Genomic DNA, 19,453 nt, shown 5'->3' with positions numbered 1-19,453 from the left:
CCCAACCGCTGACACAGAAACAGAGAGATGAAGTGACCCACCTGCCAAAATGTTTGCCCACCCCCTGTAAAATAATTACTAAGAGCCAGGCAAAAAAATGTGTTTCAAAATTCCTAGCAACCAATGAAATGTGTAGTCATCTTGGAATCGCTGACTATCCTAACACTGGTTTCTCAGCTTTTGCTAAATACAACTTTTTGCTATCTCAGCTTTTTCACTCCAACTTATTTAATTTGGTGGAAGTATACATAAGGCTCCACATGAGGCCACTACCGAAAAAGACAGCTCAATGTGGAGTTCTCTCCATGACACCTAGGCAAACATACCTGAGATGGACATAACTGCATCATGACATTTCCGTGTCCTTCTCAGCCAATGACAAATAGTGGGGCAAGGCAACACCAAACAGTGATGCCAAGCAAGGGAAGCCTGGCTTATCCCTAACATAGATAGGTGTGCCTAAACAATACAGGCTGATGGAGGGAAAATCCAAAACAGGCCTGTCTATAGCAACCCTGTCAAGCATAATACAGATTCACTCTCAGAATTCTGTTGATGATACAAGTCAAAAGCCTCAGAAATATTTGCTACAATATCCACTCTCAAGACTGCTTACAAATACAAATGGTTTATCATAAAACAACATAACATGAAGGCCTATACAAATTAAAACAAATATGAGTTATGCCCAGATATGGAATTTGTAGGACACAAGGCAAATCTGGTTCTCTTCTTGCCCAGCAGCAGCTTTCTTCAGAGAATGTCTTCTCCTAGATGACGAGCTGGTCTTGATATTAAATGAGAAGGGACAGAAGGGCTTGTTTATGTGCAAGTAGAGGAGTTTTAAAACTGGCAGTGTGGCAACCAATGTGTGCACGCATATGCATATGCAAAAATATTCCACACTTCAGTGTATGCCACACAGCATATGTGTGGTTCAAATCGTATACTCCTCCTGGACCTGGCTCTGCATTTTAAAAATACTTTGTCAAGCACATTCCGGAGAACTCTGCAGCTCAAGCATGAGGATTTTGCTTCTGCTATTCTGAGCCACAAGTTGCATGCTTCACTCTTCTCACAATCCTGGGGACCACTAAAATTCCATTCTGTGGTTGTCCCCAAGCTTCAGGAAATGTAACCAGTATTGCACCAGACACAGTGTGGAATTGTGGCATCAGTAGGAGGAAAGGAAAAAATGACAAGCTAATGAAAGAATGTCTTAGACTTAGAAGGTACAATTTTTATTATTTCTTCAAACACACACACAGACCTATGTTACGAGCTCAACATGAGGCTTTGTGGGTCTACAAAGTATGTTCACTGGGGCTCTCTAAAGTCACAGTGTGCCCAATAACCGGCAAGTTCATGCCAATAACATAGTTGCCACATTTGTCTCCAGAGAAAACCAAAAGCTGACAACTATTTATTTAAATTTAAAACTGAATTATATGTATATTTTTATATTATACCTTTTACCATTTGATAGTTTTCTAAACCATTTTGTATTTGTTGTACATTGCCCTAGTGGCCCCCTGTCATGAATATGTACATGTTAGGCCTGGGTTAGCATGTGGAGCCTGAACCAAACTAAGTCAGTAACAGAGAAGTCGCTAGCAGTTCCTAGCTGCAAGAATGTGAGTAAACAAACAAAAAGATTGTTGTCTCTCCTCTGCTGGCCAGAAAGGACAGACAACAAGAATTACAACCCATTGGAATGTTAGCACCTCTGCAGACAGAAAGGCGCCTATCAAGCTGATGAAGTGCAGCTGTGGATCTCGAGTTGGGAAGGGTAAGAACTAAGAGGGCTAGCAACAAGGCCCACTTGGAGAAGGTTCTGTCCTCAAAAGTTTCTGATGCGACAGTCTAAATAAGTATGAAGTCACCTCAGTACTATTAGCATAAGAAGTATAATAATGAGTGCCCCAAGGGGTGTGTGCGGTTCTTCTTGAACAGAGTTTTTTGGGTGCAACATCCTGGACGCTTTGGAGCTCCATTGTCCGCCATGGGCATCTGGCCTCACAGGTAGCCTGGAGCTAAAAGATCTACAAGAGAAGCTGACCCAGGTGAGAGTTAGGGATTAATAGAGATAGCCAGTTAGCTTTATTATTTTATTGCTGATATGTTTCCTAGATGTTTATGCCTCTAGCATTTGCTGCCTTATGTAACCTTATGTACTTAATAAACTAAAACCTCTTTTACAAAGTTGTTTCATTGTCTGTTGGGGACAAAGATTCAAAATCCTGCCTAGCCGTTCAGCAAGCTACCAAGTGCTCATTGAGGTCTAGTAACTTGAGGACTGAAGCTTTAATTGGAGAAAGAGCTCAGTGCCTGCAAGGGACAGAGTTAAGCCTAGAGGGTCTCAGCGTCCCTGGACTGAGGCACTGGCACATACAGGGTGGTGGCAGTGCTACTGGACGGGGGGCCTTGAGGGTTTTAGGGTTCAAGAACTCTGAGCACCCCGAAACCCCCTAAGTTTACGACACCACCCTAGAACCAGAAGGATGGCATAAAAATTTCTTAAAATAAACTATTGAGAATTTCATCATGATGCTCACTATTTTGAATGGTAGAGAAAATTGCATTTTGGAGGTTTGTCTGGCAGCCTTACAGCTGAATTTGATTAGACTCATGGATAATAATGAGAGAATGGGGTTTAAAATATGACCATAATTTGAGAGGGGAAAGGGTTCTGAAACACAAAATATACCAGAGGGTTGCAGCTAAAACTGAGGTGGGGAATGATTATTTGGAATCATTTCAGACTTCTTCACTTTTACATCTCCTAGCCACAGGTATCTCTTTCTCTCTGGTCACTCCATGTATTGGTTCTCCTTTGCCTCTCCAATACTTGCCTTCTTCAGGACCATACCTTCTTTCCTAGTCTGCACCCTGCGTTTCAGGGCCATTTGCCTGTTCTTTATTAACCCCCTTCAACAAAACCTATCCCCCCACAAAGCATCAGAGCAGTTCAACCAATGGTAGTCAAGACTCCCTTTACCTGCCCTGCCATTCTGTGATTTTTATATTATACATTCTTAAAAGGGTGCACACACATGTTAAGACAGTTTGGAACTGTTGGGAAATAAGTTCTATTTGCATTTCTATCCACCCTAATTCCAACGAGTTTGAGGCAGTATAAATGGTTCTCACTCCCTCACAATCACTGTGTGAAGTAGGTCAAGCTGAGAGACTGCCCCAGTGGACATCATGAGTAAGAGGGAATTTGAGTAAGAGGGAATTTGCAGTAAAGGAGATCAATGAAAATCCCCACATCCTCCCCAACCTCACCCTGGGCTTCCACATCTATAATAGCCATTTCCATCCAAGGTGGACCTTTCATGCCTCAATGGGACTTCTCTCCAGACGGGGCAGATTTACTCCTAACTACAAGTGTGATGCTGAGAACATTCCAGCAGCTGTCATTGGTGGTCCTAATTTTGATGTCGGTCTCCACATGGCAGCCATCCTGGGTATTTACAAGATGCCACAAGTAAGGTTTGCACATGAAGTGTTGCAGTTTAGCAAATTGTTCACATCTGTGTTGACTTTCAGGTGTGATTTTGCAGTTTGAAGTTCAGAAATGGTGATTTTTTTAAGGCAACAGGATGCATCCTGAGTGTCGGTTAAAGATCTGGTTGGTACTTGGGATAAAAGAAAAGAATACTTTGCAGCTTAATCCTGTGCAAATGTACTCAGCAACACTGGCGTCGCTAGGGGGTGCAGGGGGGGGCTGTGGGCCGCACCAGGTGATGTGCCTGGGGGGTGACCTGCCCTGTGGGAGGAGGAGGTGCCCTGTGGGAGGAGGAGGAGCTAGCCCATCATGCCATGCACCCTTGGATGCGAAATGTCCAACAGAGTGCAGTGCAAAAAACAGAATTGAAATTGCTCCTTTCATTCCAAAGTTATGGCCAAAAAACTGGAAGGAAAAAATGAATGGATCCCTAAGGAATGTGAAAGTGAGCCGTATTGCGTGTTTACTTGCAAATAGGCATATGTGCCATAGTCCAGCAGGAAGGGCAGGCAGAGAGGAATCCAGAATGATCCCGATCCAATGAATGCAACCCCTAAGAACACCCCAGGAGTTCCCTGCCTCCTTCCCAGCTGCGTCTATAGTGCCAGAAACGAAACCACAAGGTCGTGTTTATTCGCGAGTAGGCTATGTGCCTTAGTTCTTCGGAGATGGCAGGCAGAGAGGACCAAGGACTGCAGAATGGTCCTGATTCAATGAGTTCAGCCCCCCAAAACACCTGAGAAGAAGGTTCCTCCCTCCCAGCTGCAGTCTATGGAGCCCTATGAAAAGCAAAGCAGCCTCACAGCCTTTACTCATGAGTAGGCAGATGTGCCTTGGCTGGTGGTCAGGCCAGGCAAAGGGGAATGTGAGGACACCAGAAGGGTCCTGATCCGATGGAGCTGGAACGCAACAGAAGGCAGCCTCCCCACCAATAAAAAGGACAAAAAAGAGGCTTCAGCTGGTAAGGGGAAGTTTTCTATTTTGTACTTGCAGCACCACACGATTCCTGAACAGTTTTTATCCCACAGAGAAAATTATGTCGAATAAGGCGATATAGTTGTTACCATGCTCCTGGGCATTATGGTCTGTTATACTGTTTTTATATTATGATGCAGGTCATATAGAATGTGTGGGTGAGTGTGCAGAGTGTGATTGTTGGAAATGTAGTATATATTTATGCTTGTATCTCAAAGGTGCATAAATTTTGTTCTGCTGTAGCACAATGATAAGAAAGTTACTACTACTACTACTACTACTACTACTACTAGGATTGGGCTCACAGGCTGCAATCCTACCAACACTTTCCTAAGAGTAAGCCCCATTGACCACTATGGGACTTACTTCAGAGTAAACATGGATAGGATTGGGCTCACAGGCTGCAATCCTACCCACACTTTCCTGAGAGTAAGCCCCATTGACAGGACTTACTTCAGAGTAGATTCACTTGGTGGAAAAGGACTGGCTCCCCCTTATTTAATTATTTCTTTTATTTTAAATGAATTATTTATAATTATTTCAATTTGCTTGATGATGTCACTTCTGGCCATGATATCACTTCCAATGGGTCCTGGACAGATTGTCATTCTAAAATGTGGGTCCCAGTGCTAAAAGTTTGAGAACTGCTGCAATAAGGTGATTGAGATTGAGAACTGCAACGTCCCAAGCCTGAACCATCTCCACAACTTTGCTTTCCATACTTTGTCTTTACAGGCATCAGAAAGGAATAATTTATTTTTATTTTCCAATCCAGATTGCAAGTCCCTAAGGGCAGAAACTGTTTTTTCCAGGCTAGGAACAGCACCTTGCGCACAGATGGAATAATAATAATAATAGTAATTATATTTTTTTTCTGCAAGAAACGGTACAGAAAACTTATATTTATCTTACAGACATGGATGATTGTGTTCAATGTCCAGAGGATCAGTATCCCAACAAGGACCCGGGATTCCTGTCTTCCAAAAGTTATCAGCTTCTTGTCCTATACAGAACCTTTGGGGATTTCTCTGTCCACTTGTGCTCTTTCCTTGTCCTTCATCACCACTTTGGTGCTTGGGATCTTCATGAAGCACCAGGACACTCCCATCATCAAAGCCAACAACAGGAAACTCACTTACACTCTTCTCACCTCCCTCCTGCTCTGCTTCCTTTCCATGTTTCTCTTCATTGGCCAGCCACAAAAGTTATCATGCCTTTTCCAACAAACTACCTTTGGTATCATCTTCTCTCAATGGCTGTTTCTAGTTGGCCAAGACCATCACGGTTGTTTTGGCATTCGTGGCCACCAAGCCAGGATCCAGAATGAGGACATGGGTGGGGAAAGGACTGTCAACCTTCATTGTCCTTCCCTGCACCCTTCTTCAAGCCACTCTTTGTACTGTGTGGTTAGCAACCTCTCCCCCATTCCCAGATTTGGACATGCACTCATTTGTCAAAGAAATTGTACTGAAATGTAATGAAGGTTCACCTCTCATGTTTTACTCTGTGTTGGGCTATTTGGGTGTCCTCTCCCTTGTCAGCTTCTCTGTGGCCTTTCTAGCCAGGAAGTTGCCGGACAGTTTCAATGAAGCCAAGTTCATCACCTTCAGCATGCTGGTCTTTTGCAGTGTGTGGTTTTCCTTTGTTCCTTCTTACCTGAGCACCAAGGGGAAGTACATGGTGGCTGTGGAGATCTCTCCATCTTAGCCTCCAGTTCTGGGCTCCTGTTTTGTATCTTTTCCCCAAGTGCTACATTATTCTAGTGAGACCTGAACTGAACAAAAAAGACCAGTTAATGAGAAGGAGCCATTAAATAATGAATTAATATTAAGTAATGCCCTAATATTATGTTGATTTTGATTAAACTGCATTACATACAAGATTTCTGATGAACTCAGAAGTGACAATTTCTTTCAGACAGCCTGAATGTTCAGGGAAGCATTAGAAGACCTTCTCTGTTAGGGCCTCTCCTTACAGAACCCCCTCACATGGGGATGATTTCTTGGATTATATTTCATTTTATGTTGCTGCTTTGCAAATATTTTTAATGCTTTTTCATATTATTATTGTCAGTAACTGTGAGCTTGTAGCTTATTGTTGCTGGCTCGACAATAGAAGAGGATCCTGGGCAAGTTAATCAACTGCCTTGTCATCTTTCCCTCAGTCTGCAGTTGGAAGCTCCCACCCATCCAAGTGGCCATCCAGGATTAGGTGGTCATCTGTAGGAGGGAGAGTAGGATATTTTGCTCTCCTACCACCGTGACTGCAGAACGGGAGATTTTTCACCTCAGCCGGACTGGCAAAAGTCCTAGGTGAAATTTCTTAGCTAAGTGCTCCTTGACACTTATGGTAGAGATTAGATTTAGGAATTGATGTGCATTCTGGAGACATCAAGAAGGGGGGGGGCAAATAGTCCCAACAGCCTTCTCATCTCAGGGAAGTTACCAGACAGTTTCAACGAAGCCAAGTTCATCACCTTCAGCATGCTGGTCTTTTGCAGTGTGTGGTTGTCCCTTGTTCCTTCTTACCTGAGCACCAAGGGGAAGTACATGGTGGCTGTGGAGATCTTCTCTATCCTAGTATCCACTTCTGGGCTCCTGTTTTGTATCTTTTTCCCCAAATGCTACATTACTGTGGTGAGGCCTGAACTGAACAAAAGGGAGCAGCTAATGAGAAGGAAATATTAAAAACACTCTTATTATGTTGACACTGGTTAAACACCATCTCATATTAATATTTCTGAAATAAATGAGGCCTTCATATCTGTGAATTGCATATCTGTGGTTTCACTTAACCATGGATAGAATTAGCGAGCGCCACTTGCCTCTGGAGAGTCTTCTGAGGCCTGCAGAGGCCACATGGATCAGACCTTGGTGGCTGTAGGCCTCAGAATGGCCAAAAAGGCCAAAACAACTTCCAGTTTTAACACCAAACTTTTACACAAAACATAAAAGTTTAACTTAAAACTGAAAGTAACATTTAAACGTAAACACCTAAAACTAGATGTCAGGTTTTTTTCCCCTTTTCGATCATTCTGAGGCCCGCAGCAGCAAAGGGCAGTTGCACATGACCTCTGCAAACCTGAGAAATAGGTGAGAGAAGCCCAGCTCCCCTCACATCTTGAGGGTGGGGGATGTCCCCACTTATTCCCAGATTCAAGTATCTTCTGAGGGTTAGAGAAGATACAGTGACGTTCCTTTCAAAAAGCCTGCATAATAGATTTCCAAGTGCTTCTCATCATAACTGGTTGATCCAAGAGGAAAAGGGACCTTGTGTATGTCGCTGCCTTCTGCGGTGTGGTTTCAGTGAAGCCTGAGTGGGCCTTCTCTGTGGTGGCCCCCTCCTTGCAGAACTCCCTCTCATTAGGTGCGATGGGGCCAGTCCCTTCCAGAATTCCAGTGAGGGCTGAGGACATTCATTTCAAGCTTGCCTTATTGGACCATGTTTTGTTTTATGCTGATATTTTGTATATATTTCAATTTTTCCTGTTTCCATCTGTTTTATTATGGTGAGCTGCTTCAAATTATACAGAGAAAGGAAGGGCATGCATCTGTTCAAATGAATAGAATACTCTTTTCTAGGTTGCCCAGGTAACAGAAAAATCTGCAAATCATTACATCTTTCAGAACTGTTTCACATCAGCCTTTCCAACTCTACCTTCTCTGGAGTGACCAGGAAATGTACCTCCATCACTACTGCTTATGGATGCTGTTTGGTTGGCAGATTCATTTCTTCTGCCAGAGACTCACTAGAACACTGTATGATGACACAACATTGTACTGAAGGTTCTTTGGATACATAAAATGGTAGAATCGCTTCCTTTCTTGCCTCTGTAAAGCTCAAGCTTTCAGTCCTCAGTCACTTTTCAAGAGGTGAGGTTCAGAATATAAACCAGGCAGTAGCATGTGCTCCCATTCATCTTGGTCATCCATCAAGGACTTGATAGAGCAAGTCCTTTCCCAAGGTCAACAAGACTTTGCATGTGCTATGTGTGCATTTGATATTTCTCCCATTGCCCCAGGTAAAAGAATGCTTGGGGGTTCATGTGGGGCCAGAAAAATTGGACCTTGCTTTGAAAGCCCTTGAAAAGTTGATTCTGTAGTTAGGTGTGCTTTCCCTATGTTTCAGCTGGGGCAAAAACTGTGTCCATTCCTAAAAAGCCCAGATCTGGCTACTGTCATCGACAGCTTAGCAACACTGGGTTTGGATTCTTGTAATGAATCTGCATGAGGCTGCCTCTGAAGATGATCCAGAACCTGCTGGTGGGGTATAATGTGGCAGCCAAGATTCTCCCTTGAGATTCTCCATTGCTCTGGCTGAATTATGCTGATGTTTATTCACTTCTGTGACTCCCACTATCTTTCCAGATCCAATGTAAGTGTCCCGTCCTAATTGTTAATGTGGGGTCCTGAATATTTGAAGGACTACCTTCTACCAAATGAACTTGCCCATGTACTGCAATTGGGAGTAAGTTTAGCATGCTTTCATTGAAAGAGGCGTAGCACGTAGGGACATGCCTAGAGCCCCTCCATGGAGCACCATTGGCAGTGAAACTCACTCCTGAGGTTAGCCTGGTTGTCCAAGTCACTGCCTGTTCTTAGTTGGGTGCAGAAAATTCTGTTCTTTCATTGATTATTCCTTCGACGCTCCACTGAAATTCCTGATTCTAGTTTTAGTTTGTTGGTTCTTTTAATCTTTTTTAAACTCATTGATTTTGTATCTTTATTCTTATTAAAATGTATAGTTTTTTTTGCCAGTATTTTTAAAGATATGTTTTTAGGCACCCTGGTGGATGGGAAGAATGGGATATAAATATTACAAATGCAAAAAACAATCTCCTTCAAGATCTATTGACTTAGATGCAGAAAGATTTGTGTTTTGCCATTCCCAGCATGTCCTGGCTGTCATTCATGCTCTTTATTTCAAGGGAATGTGCACATGTGCCCTCCCTCCCCACACACATGTGGTCATCAGAGGAGCAGACACCTTGAAGCACACCAGCTAATCATTTGAAACAAAAATGCAGACCTATGAAACTGAAATAACACAGTACAAACATCTTAATTAGAAAGGAAGTTTCCTGGTTCAATCTTGTGCAAAACACTATCCTCCTTTAAAAAAAAAAATTCTTTTCAGAGATTTTTCTTTAAGATATTGTATAACTTAATTATCCACGGATTTTTCACATGTGTTTTTATCTCAACATGATGAGAAGTGCCCTTTAAATTAACGGGAAAAAGTTGTTTAAAAAGTCTCAATAATGTGAGAGAGGGCAGCCAGCCAACAATTCATCAATCATTCTCTCTCCAGGCACTTCAAACAGCTTCACTTCAAGGCAAACGACCCCTCCCTTCCAGTTGCGAACCTACCAAAGGTCCGACGGGGCAAAAGCCACAGGCTCGAGGCATTACGGCCCCACAGAAGCTTCTCTGAGGCTCCCAATGGGAGCGGAAACTGTGCTTCTGATTTCCTGGAAGTACAGTTTATAGTTCTGGAAACAGAACCCTCGCAAATAATAAGACTCAACCTGTACTTAAGGAAAAAAACAACTATTCTGAATGCCATTTTCCTTACTTAGTTTATTTCACACTTTTTGCTCTTCCCCCCCCCCAAGGTCTGCAGAAAACGTTTGTCAAGACCTGACCAGCATGTTTTCTGATGCAATGTCCCAAAGAAATTCAGCTCTGAGAATGTGATTTTCACCCCTTTCATTATTAAATTAACACTAACTACTGCTTCTCCACATCCTCAGGGAAATTCACTCCCACAATTAGAGAACAACAGAGAAGGATATTGTCAATATCCCCTGGATCATTCTAAGATGTTGCTAGAGACAGGCAGAGTTCTATCCATCCAACAGATTACTCTTTATAGTATCTGAAATCTCAATCAGCGGAATGAATGGTGATTCATAAGAGGCACTAGAGCTGAGGAACCTCTGCAAGACAGTCTGGGATCCGAGGAAATAGTGTCTCAAAGCCACATTTTCCTGTGAGATGTTCATGTTTGCAGTCTTGGCATTTCTGCTGCCTCAGGTGGGGCTCAGTGTTCCTGCTGGTAAATGCCCCATCAGTGACCCTCTTCCCATTCTCCACCAATATTATTGGTCCGGAGACCTCGTCATTGCTGCTGTTGTCTCTCAGATCTACAGATTTTCCAACACAATAACTTTTGAAAAAACTCCATCTCGGGAACTCTTTGATGAGCTCATGTAAGGGAGATTCTGTTTTTTTATGTTAGCCTTGTCATGTCTCAGTGATGAAATTATTCTCCTGCAGTCCATTTCAATCAATTGAAATTGGTGGGATTTCAGATGTGTGGAATGTAGAATTCTTGAAACTATGTATTTCTCCACTGATCGGGTTTAGTTTGTGTCAATTAGTGTTAACTATGTTTTGTGAACATACAGTATACATGCAAAACGATGTGACATTTTCCCCATTGAATTCCATTACAACAATTGGATGAAGTCTCTCTACTTGGTTTCCGGGCATTTGGTACAACTGCTGGTGCTGACATTGTTTTGACTATGCAGACACTATTTTTTTTTTTCCTTTCAAGACTAGATATTTGGGATCTGATTTCAGTTTTTTTTTTTCTTTTCCGTTTATAAAGGTTGTATCTCAGGTTATCACTCCGTTCAGGGAGGGTGGCTTGCACAAGCGAAGTAATAGTGAAAGATTATTGAATAAATAAATCCTAATTAAATTAAATTCTGGCTTGGCATTTTACTTGGGCAACAAGTTTATCAACAAGTTGTCACACATCAAATTCGTGTACACTGCCTACCACACGCACTTGAAGAAGTGCACATGGAACAATGAAAAAAATGCACCTTATTTTCTCCTGTGTTCCATAGGATTCAAGCCTCTATGTGCATGGTGTAGCAGACCCTGGGAAACTAATTATTTTGTAGAATTCTGTTCCCCAAAACCGTCTGTAGTATAGCAGTCTTTCATCCTATCTAAAAACATCCTCCCAGGCGAAAGTGAATTGTTACATTCAAGAATTCAATCAAAATGATATTTGTAGGTACAGAATGTTCTTTACATTCTAATCAATAGCACAATACATTGTGAACTATTTGCTTTTTCAATATATTCTGCACCTGATTTGAAAGGGTAGACAGAAATGATATTCTCTATAATTTTATAAAAAATGCCTAAAAAGGATATCCAAGAGTAATGGAAACTGACCATGCTATCACATCATTAGATCTTCAAGCCCTGCCAGCAGGTCTTCAGTGATGGGCTGATTGCAACTCATCCAATAGGGAATGCCACATTTGTGGGGGGCCACCACCAAGAACTCCCTTCCTCGGACTGTTACTCCCTTGCTTCAGTCCAAAGATTTGACAGTTAGATACTACAAACTAGAGCCTGCATTGAGGTAGGAGGCCATAAAACCGCAAAACTCAAAGCATTCTAAAATATCAGATGAATTTCTTAAAGTCAAGATAAAGCAATAATAAGATAATGTACATTGCAGTGATGTATATGTAAACACTTCAACTCATAGTTTCCATAGAGCAGCCAGGAGATGGGCTGGAGTTCATAGAGGTGGAGTGTCCAGGATGATGTACCCATGTTTCTTCTCTCTTCCCTGGCAGACGGAGCATTAGCAACACAATATCATTGTCCAGATTGCATTCTGTTTCAATTAGAAATAGACATTAACACTATAATGCTGTTTGTTACATTAATGGCAGGATGATGACTCAGATCTACCAGCACATCCCAGCCTTGGAATTTGCAGTAAAGGAGATCAATGGAAATCCCCACATCCTACCCAACCTCACGCTGGGCTTCCACATCTATAATAGTCATTTCCATCCAAGGTGGACCTTTCGTGCCTCAATGGAACTTCTCTCCAGGAGGGGCAGATTTACTCCTAACTACAAGTGTGATGCTGAGAATCTTCCGGCAGCTGTCATTGGTGGACCTAATTCTAATGTCTGTCTCCACATGGCAAACATCCTGTGTATTTACAAGATGCCACAGGTAAGATTTGTGCAGGAAGCATCAATGGTTAGCAAACCATTCACATGTGTTGGTCAGTTGGCAGCAGATGGGTGACCTAGGTGGGGAGGGGGAATTTTGGGGAGGATGGGAGGAGCACCCCTTCTTTCTCATTCCACTCTGCCCCCTTTCTCTCCTTAGACTGGTAGAGACCCATTGGTGATTTGGTAGCCCCGGTCCTACTGGCTGTCATATACAACTGCCTATCACTGGATACTGCACACACTCTGTTGGCACTGGGGCATCAGTTCCAATGGTGGGGGATAGGATTGGGCAGCAAGTTTAAATTGCCATCATTTACAGCAGAGAGGGAGAGAGAGAGAGAGGGAGAGAGAGAGAGAGAGATGACTCTCCATGAGACAGAAACATCATGTGTGCTGGATAGACCCACAGATGATGGAACTTGAACGCTATTCACAACATAATATCTATCGAGAGATCTTCTTAATTCTTCTTTCCAATTGTTTTCAGCTCATATACGGCTCTGCTCCAGAGATGAGTAACGAAGCACAAATTCCTTTTTTCCATCGAATGTTTCCAAGTGGGCACCAGCAATATAGGGGGATTCTCCAGTTACTGCTTCATTTCAGCTGGACATGGATTGGGGTGCTTTATATTGATGATAATACAGAGAGATTCATCGATGATGTGCTTCCCATATTTTCGCAGAATGGCATTTGCTTTGACTTCTTAGAACGATTCCCAGCTTTGACAAGCGTGAGTCAAGTCACTGATATGGTGGGAGAAGGTTTTGAAACCGTCAAAGTTGTTTGGGGGAGCAGTGCCAACACTGTGCTTGTACGTGGGGAAATTCAAACCGTGATGATGCTGAGAATGGTGCCCCATGTGGCTGAATTTGAGAATAGGCAAATTAAGATGAAAGTCTGGATTCTGACAGCCCAGATGGACTTCACTTCATTTCCCTTCCAAAGAAGTTGGGACATCCACTTCCTCCATGGCGCTCTGTCTTTTGCCGTCCACTCAAAGCAGGTGCCTGGATTCCAGACGTCCCTTCAGAAGAGAAAGCCCACCCTGCACAAAGACGATGGCTTCATCAAGGTATTCTGGGAAGAGGCTTTTGCCTGCTCATTCCGCAGCTCTGTAGCAGAGAAAGTGGGCAGGGAGATCTGCACTGGAGAGGAGGAGCTGGAGACGCTGCCTGGGTCTGTGTTTGAAACGAGCATTACTGGCCACAGCTACAGTGTCTACAATGCTGCCTATGCTGTGGCACATGCTTTGCATTCCATGTACTCATCCCAAGTCAAACACAGAAGAATGATGAGTCATGAGAGAAACACATTTTCCAATCACCAGCCGTGGCAGGTAATATCTTGACCCGATAAACGCCAAAGCAGTCTTCATTTTTCTACAACTGAGCCTAAGGTCACAATTTGATTGCCCTTCCCTGTGCAAAGAGATGTGTCTCCACATTGGTGTCAGGTTCCATGATGTTTATATCTTCCTATTTACTGCCAGTTGACGGACTTTGTACATGAAGAGAATAATAAGAGTCAAATATTTATTTCATTTCTGTTGAGTAGAAGTGAACGTTGTCTGCTTTGGCAACCTTATATTAGTGGGGAAAAGGGCACAAATATTTCCCCTTTCCCTACTACTATAAGGTTCCCAAAGCAAACAGCAGCAGACAACGTTCACTTCTACTCAACAGAAATGAAATAAATATTTGACTCTTATTATGCTCCTCATGTGCAAAGTCCGTCAACTGGCAGCAAATGGGAAGACATAAACATCATGGAACCTGACGTTCTATGAATCAATAAATCTGGAGTTGGTCTCCCTTGTTCTGCCCAAAATCTAAAAATTTAGGGCCCAATTGTCTCCAGCACAGTGTGGCAGCTCCAAATGGCTACTGCTGGATCTTGTGCTGGATCCAAACTGGCTGGAGGACTCCCTGGGGGAAGTACATTTGTCCCCTTGCCCTGAGTATAGCCCCATCCTGCACAATGGCTCTTCTTTTGGCTGCACCAGCTAAATCATGAGCCCCAACACCACTGTTGGGACTTGGTGGAAAAGACCCAGTCTGGTCCCTCTTCCATTCTCTCCTCCCCCTCCCCCACCTAGACAGGCTTCTTCCGTCCTCCCACAGGCCTCCACGTGCCTCTCATCTGCTCACCAGTAGTGGCTGTGGTCAATCTACAGTGTTGATGGGACCATGCAGGACTCCACGCCAGTGCTGCTTCCTCTCTGGGAGGCACAAACTTGTCTTGCATGTTTTCAACACCCACCCACGGCACTGGGGCTGTGATACACTGCCTATGAAGGGCGGCCTAGGTTTGAGCTGCCTGTCTCCAATCTTATTCACACACAGCTAGCTGTTGAACATAACATAACACTGATTGTAATGGGACCCACTTCTGGGCAGACGTGCATAGGCTTGTGGTGTTAGGCTGCAATCCTATTCATGCTTAAGTAACAGTAACAGCCCAAGCCTATGGACCAACTGCGCCCCTGGAACTCATGTTCCAGAGAGAACACAATGCATGATACACCATAGAGCACAGCAGTTCCACCCCTGCGAAAGGTGGGGAGATTCCTGGTGCCACTGATGTTCCAAAGAGACATCATAGAGCACAGCCATTCTGCCCCAGTGAAAGGTGAGCGGATGCCCTGGTGCCACTAATGTGTGTAAGGAAACCTGTAAGTAAATGTATGATAAGCTCACACAGCACAGTCACTGAGGCCTCTTCCACACCCCTCCAACACTCTGTCAACTCTCATCTTTGCCCATCCTAAGGTCACTTTTGAATTGCTCAGAGGATTTGGGCTGGGCGCTGTGAGAAACAGGATGCCAGACTAGCTGGACCGTTGTCCTTCTCCTGGGGGGAATTCAAATGCTCTTGTGTTCCCTGCCTTGTATGTCACACATATGTGCATTGCTGTTGGTGGAAGAGGGTTGTCGGGTTGACACATGTGCAGTACTGAATCATACTCATTGAAGGTGTAGAAAGTGTTGCAAGTTGTCCCTAGACAGTTCCACTGAGAGAGGAGATTTGCCTGTTCCTAAATGTTCTGTCACTAGTCCTGTGTCATGCTTTGCTCTCAGTTTCTTCATTCATTTTCCTTCTAGGGTACAAAGTTCTTTGCTCTTCTTTTTCTAGTTCTATGCCTGCTAATTATAACTACATGTGTTTTGATCCAGTTAGCCACTATGAAGAATTTAAAAGCAGCCATCACCCTACAGTTTACTAGTAATATTTATTGTTAAGAATGTCTATGAATGCAAGCATTTATTCTCCCACTCTGACCTAAGCTCCATGATTTTCTGAGAAGCATATCCTTTAACAACAGTGTTGGGGAAAAAATGTCCTTTGACCAACATGGAGAACTTGTTGTTGGATTTGATATTCTCAACTGGGTGACCTTCCCAAACCAGTCCTTTCAGCGACTCAACGTTGGATCCATGGAACCACAAGCAAACACAGAGAAAGTGCTCAAAATTCATGAGGATGACATTGTGTGGCCCAACTGGTTTAACCAGGTAGACCCAATGGACTGTTGATGGTGTGACCATTTTGTTTTCCAATGTGCACTGTTATTCAGGTGCTGTCAAAACTCTGCCTGAAATAAATGTGATGGAGGACACCAGTTAGGTGGGTCAGATTGCACAACAGGACTGTTCCATAAAGTAAATTGCATGTTGCTAATAGCTAATAGTGGGCACATATAACGGTAACTCTGCGTGGGAGGAATTTAGTTTGGGGAGAAGGTCCTCGCAGGAAGTGGTCTATGGGGCTGGGTGATAGCAAGGGCTCCTCAGTATCTCAAACATGTGAGGCTTCCTCCTCTGTGGTGGGTACCCTTCGACTCGTTGAAGGTTGCTGGCCCACTCATGAGAACACGCTCTCTCTCTCTCTCTCTCTCTCTCTCTCTCTCTCTCTCTCTCTCTCTTTATACATATAAACCCAGTTTACATTTACATAAACACAGCAACCCAGTAGCTGTTACTTACAAATTCCCAAAACATGTTTTCTGAGGTTAAACCACTCTCCTCTTTCCTTTATGAACAGGCCCGGCCCCTATCTCTTTGCAACGACCTCTGCCTTCCTGGCTATAGTAAGACCAAAATAGAAGGGAAGCAATTTTGCTGTTACAATTGTCTTCCGTGTCCAGAAGGAAAGATTTCAAACCAGCTGGGTAAGATATTATGCCCAGTATGAGCTATACGTACTGCAATCCAGCATGCGCTCAATGCTGCAGAAGTTGCACATTAAAGGGGGCCACCAGCATGAATGGGTGGCAACAACCCTGCATGCACACCCACATAGCACCCAGCCAGTACTGGTGCTGATAAGTTGTTGGGAGGCAAGGGCCATGGGCAGGAAGGGGCGTTATCAGGTAGGGATCAAGGCCAGCCAACACTGGCGCTGATAGGTTTTGGGCAAACATGGACCATGGGCAGGAAGGGGGTTTATCAAGTAGGGATCGGGGCCAGGTGGAAATGTGTTGGGGGAGGGCAGGAGGGGGATATCAGTGAGAGCAGCACCACTTATCTCCTCTGCTTCCTTTCTGGCCTCGACATGCCCCCTTTGGCCAACTGGACTAGTGAAAGAGCTCGCACAGATCTGAATAGACCCACTGGGGACAATGACACAGTTTCATAGTCCAGTCATATCCTCACCCCGTCAATGCAGCTGAACTGAGAAGCTGATACTGAAGGGCACAGCATCTGGTTGATATCACCCCCACTAGCAGCCACCCCCTCCTACCTCCGTCACGCCCCTTAACCTCCACCCATTCCTCCCCATACATATTGTATTTTATGTACAGTTTTGTGTACATTAAAAAAAATCTTCTCTTACAGACATGGATGACTGTGTTCAATGTCCAGAAGATCAGTACCCCAACAAGGACCAGGATTCATGTCTTCCAAAAGATATCATCTTCTTATCTTATGAAGAACCTTTGGGGATCTCTTTGTCTACTTGTGCTCTTTTCTTATCCTTCATCACTGCTTGGGTGCTTGGGATCTTCATGAAGCACCAGGATACTCCCATCGTCAAAGCCAACAACCGGAAACTCACCTACACTCTTCTCACCTCCCTCCTGCTCTGCTTCCTTTCCGTGTTTCTTTTCATTGGCCAGCCACAAAAGTTATCATGCCTTTTTCAACAAACTACTTTTGGTATAATCTTCTCAGTGGCTGTTTCTTGTGTGTTGGCCAAGACCATCACTGTTGTTTTGGCATTCGTGGCCACCAAGCCAGGATCCAGGATGAGGACATGGGTGGGGAAAGGACTGTCAACCTTCATTGTCCTTCCCTGCACCCTTCTTCAAGCCACTCTTTCTACTGTGTGGTTAGCAACCTCTCCCCCATTCCCAGATTTGGACATGCACTCATTTGCTAAAGAAATTGTACTGAAATGTAATGAAGGGTCACCTCTCATGTTTTACTCTGTGTTGGGCTACTTGGGTGTCCTCTCCCTTCTCAGCTTCTCTGTGGCCTTTCTAGCCAGGAAGTTGCCGGACAGTTTCAACGAAGCCAAGTTCATCACCTTCAGCATGCTGGTCTTTTGCAGTGTGTGGTTGTCCTTTGTTCCCTCTTACCTGAGCACCAAGGGGAAGTATATGGTGGCTGTGGAGATCTTCTCTATCCTAGTATCCAGTTTTGGGCTACTATTTTGTATCTTTTCCCCCAAATGCTACATTATTGTGGTGAGGCCTGAACTGAACAAAAGGGAGCAACTTATGAGAATAACATATTAAAAACACTCTTATATTAACGCTGGTTCAACGCCATCTCATAAAATATTTCTGAAATAAACGTGGCCTTCATAGCTGTGAATCGCATAGTTGCAAATTCACTTAATCATGGATCGAATTAGCGAGGGCCCACTTACCTCTGGAGAGTCTTCTGAGGCCCTCAGAGGCTACATGCCACAGCTGCAGAAAAAGGCCAAATCACAACTTCCAGTTTTAACACAAAACTTTTACATAAAACATAAAAATTTAACATAAAACTGGAAGTGATGTTTTAAATGTAAAAACGTAAAACTAGATGTTGGGTTTTTGGCCTTTTCGATCATTCTGAAGCCTGCAGCAGCCACCAGCAGTCGCGTAAGACCTCTGTAGTCCTCAGAAAGCCCAGCTCCCCTCACATCTTGAGGCTGGGGGATGTCCCCACATGTCCCGTTTCAAGTATCTTCTGAGGGTTGCAGAAGATACGGTGACGTTTCTTACAAAAGCTTGCATAATAGATTTCCTAGTGCTTCTCAGCATAACAGGTTGATCCAAGAGGAAAAGGGACCTTGTGTATCTCACTGCCGTCTGCGGTGTGGTTTCAGTGAAGCCTGAGTGGGCCTTCTCTGTGGTGGCCCCCTCCTTGCAGAACTCCCTCTCACGGGAGGTACAGTGGGGCCAAACCCTTCCAGAATTTCAGTGAGGGCTCGTCCATTTCAAGCTTGCCTTATTGGACCATGTTTTGTTTTATGTTGATATTGTTTATATATTTCATTTTCTCCCTGGTTTCTTCTATTTTATTATTGTGAGCAGCTTCAAGTTATATAGAGAAAGGCAAGGCATGCATCTGTTCAAATGAATAGAAAACTATTTTCTAGGTTGTCCAGGTAGCAAAAAAATCTACAGATCATTACATCTTTCAGAACTGTTTCACATCAGCCTTTCCAACTCTACCTTCTCTGGAGTGACCAGGAAATGTACCTCCATCACTAGTGCTTGTGGATGCTGGTTGGTAGATTCATTTCTTCTGCCAGAGACTCACTAGAACACTGTATGATGACACAACATTGTACTGAAGGTGCTTTGGATATAAAAAGGTAGAATCACTTCCTTTCTTGCCTCTGTAAAGCTCAAGCTTTCTGTCCTCAGTCACTGTTCAAGGGGTGAGGTTCAGAATACAAACCAGACAGTTCCACATGCTCCCGTTCATCTTGGTCATCCATCGAGGACTTGATAGAGCAAGTCCTTTCCC

General features: G+C 43.8%; 2 protein-coding genes across 2 annotated transcripts in view; both read left to right on the top strand.

Annotated features, from left to right (window-relative positions):
• The window catches only part of LOC136653760 (vomeronasal type-2 receptor 26-like), a 50,699-nt gene extending 43,526 nt beyond the window's left edge, over positions 1-7,173 (top strand). Inside the window, exons 8-9 of the mRNA XM_066630640.1 lie at positions 5,753-6,163; positions 7,036-7,173. Coding sequence (XP_066486737.1) covers positions 5,753-6,163; positions 7,036-7,173 — 549 coding nt within the window. The remainder of the gene's footprint in view (positions 1-5,752; positions 6,164-7,035) is intronic.
• A 5,022-nt stretch (positions 7,174-12,195) lies between these two features.
• On the top strand, positions 12,196-18,228 carry LOC136653759 (vomeronasal type-2 receptor 26-like). The gene is made up of 5 exons (XM_066630639.1): positions 12,196-12,486; positions 12,976-13,827; positions 15,776-16,003; positions 16,533-16,659; positions 17,327-18,228. The coding sequence occupies exons 1-5, from the start codon at positions 12,196-12,198 to the stop codon at positions 18,226-18,228; spliced, it is 2,400 nt and encodes a 799-aa protein (XP_066486736.1).
• Positions 18,229-19,453: the final 1,225 nt, after the last annotated feature.

The sequence above is a fragment of the Tiliqua scincoides genome, chromosome 5, assembly GCF_035046505.1.
Source record: "Tiliqua scincoides isolate rTilSci1 chromosome 5, rTilSci1.hap2, whole genome shotgun sequence".
NCBI classification, from domain to species: domain Eukaryota; kingdom Metazoa; phylum Chordata; class Lepidosauria; order Squamata; family Scincidae; genus Tiliqua; species Tiliqua scincoides.
Note: the sequence above shows the minus strand (reverse complement) of the source record. Positions and strands in the feature narration are given on the sequence as shown.

Coding starts and splice junctions, on each gene's coding strand:
- LOC136653759 (XM_066630639.1), top strand. CDS start 12,196: ATGATGACTCAGATCTACCAGCACATCCCAGCCTTGGAATTTGCAGTA. Junction 13,828..15,775: donor CCAATCACCAGCCGTGGCAG/GTAATATCTTGA, acceptor CTCTGACCTAAG/CTCCATGATTTTCTGAGAAG. Junction 16,004..16,532: donor GGCCCAACTGGTTTAACCAG/GTAGACCCAATG, acceptor CTTTATGAACAG/GCCCGGCCCCTATCTCTTTG.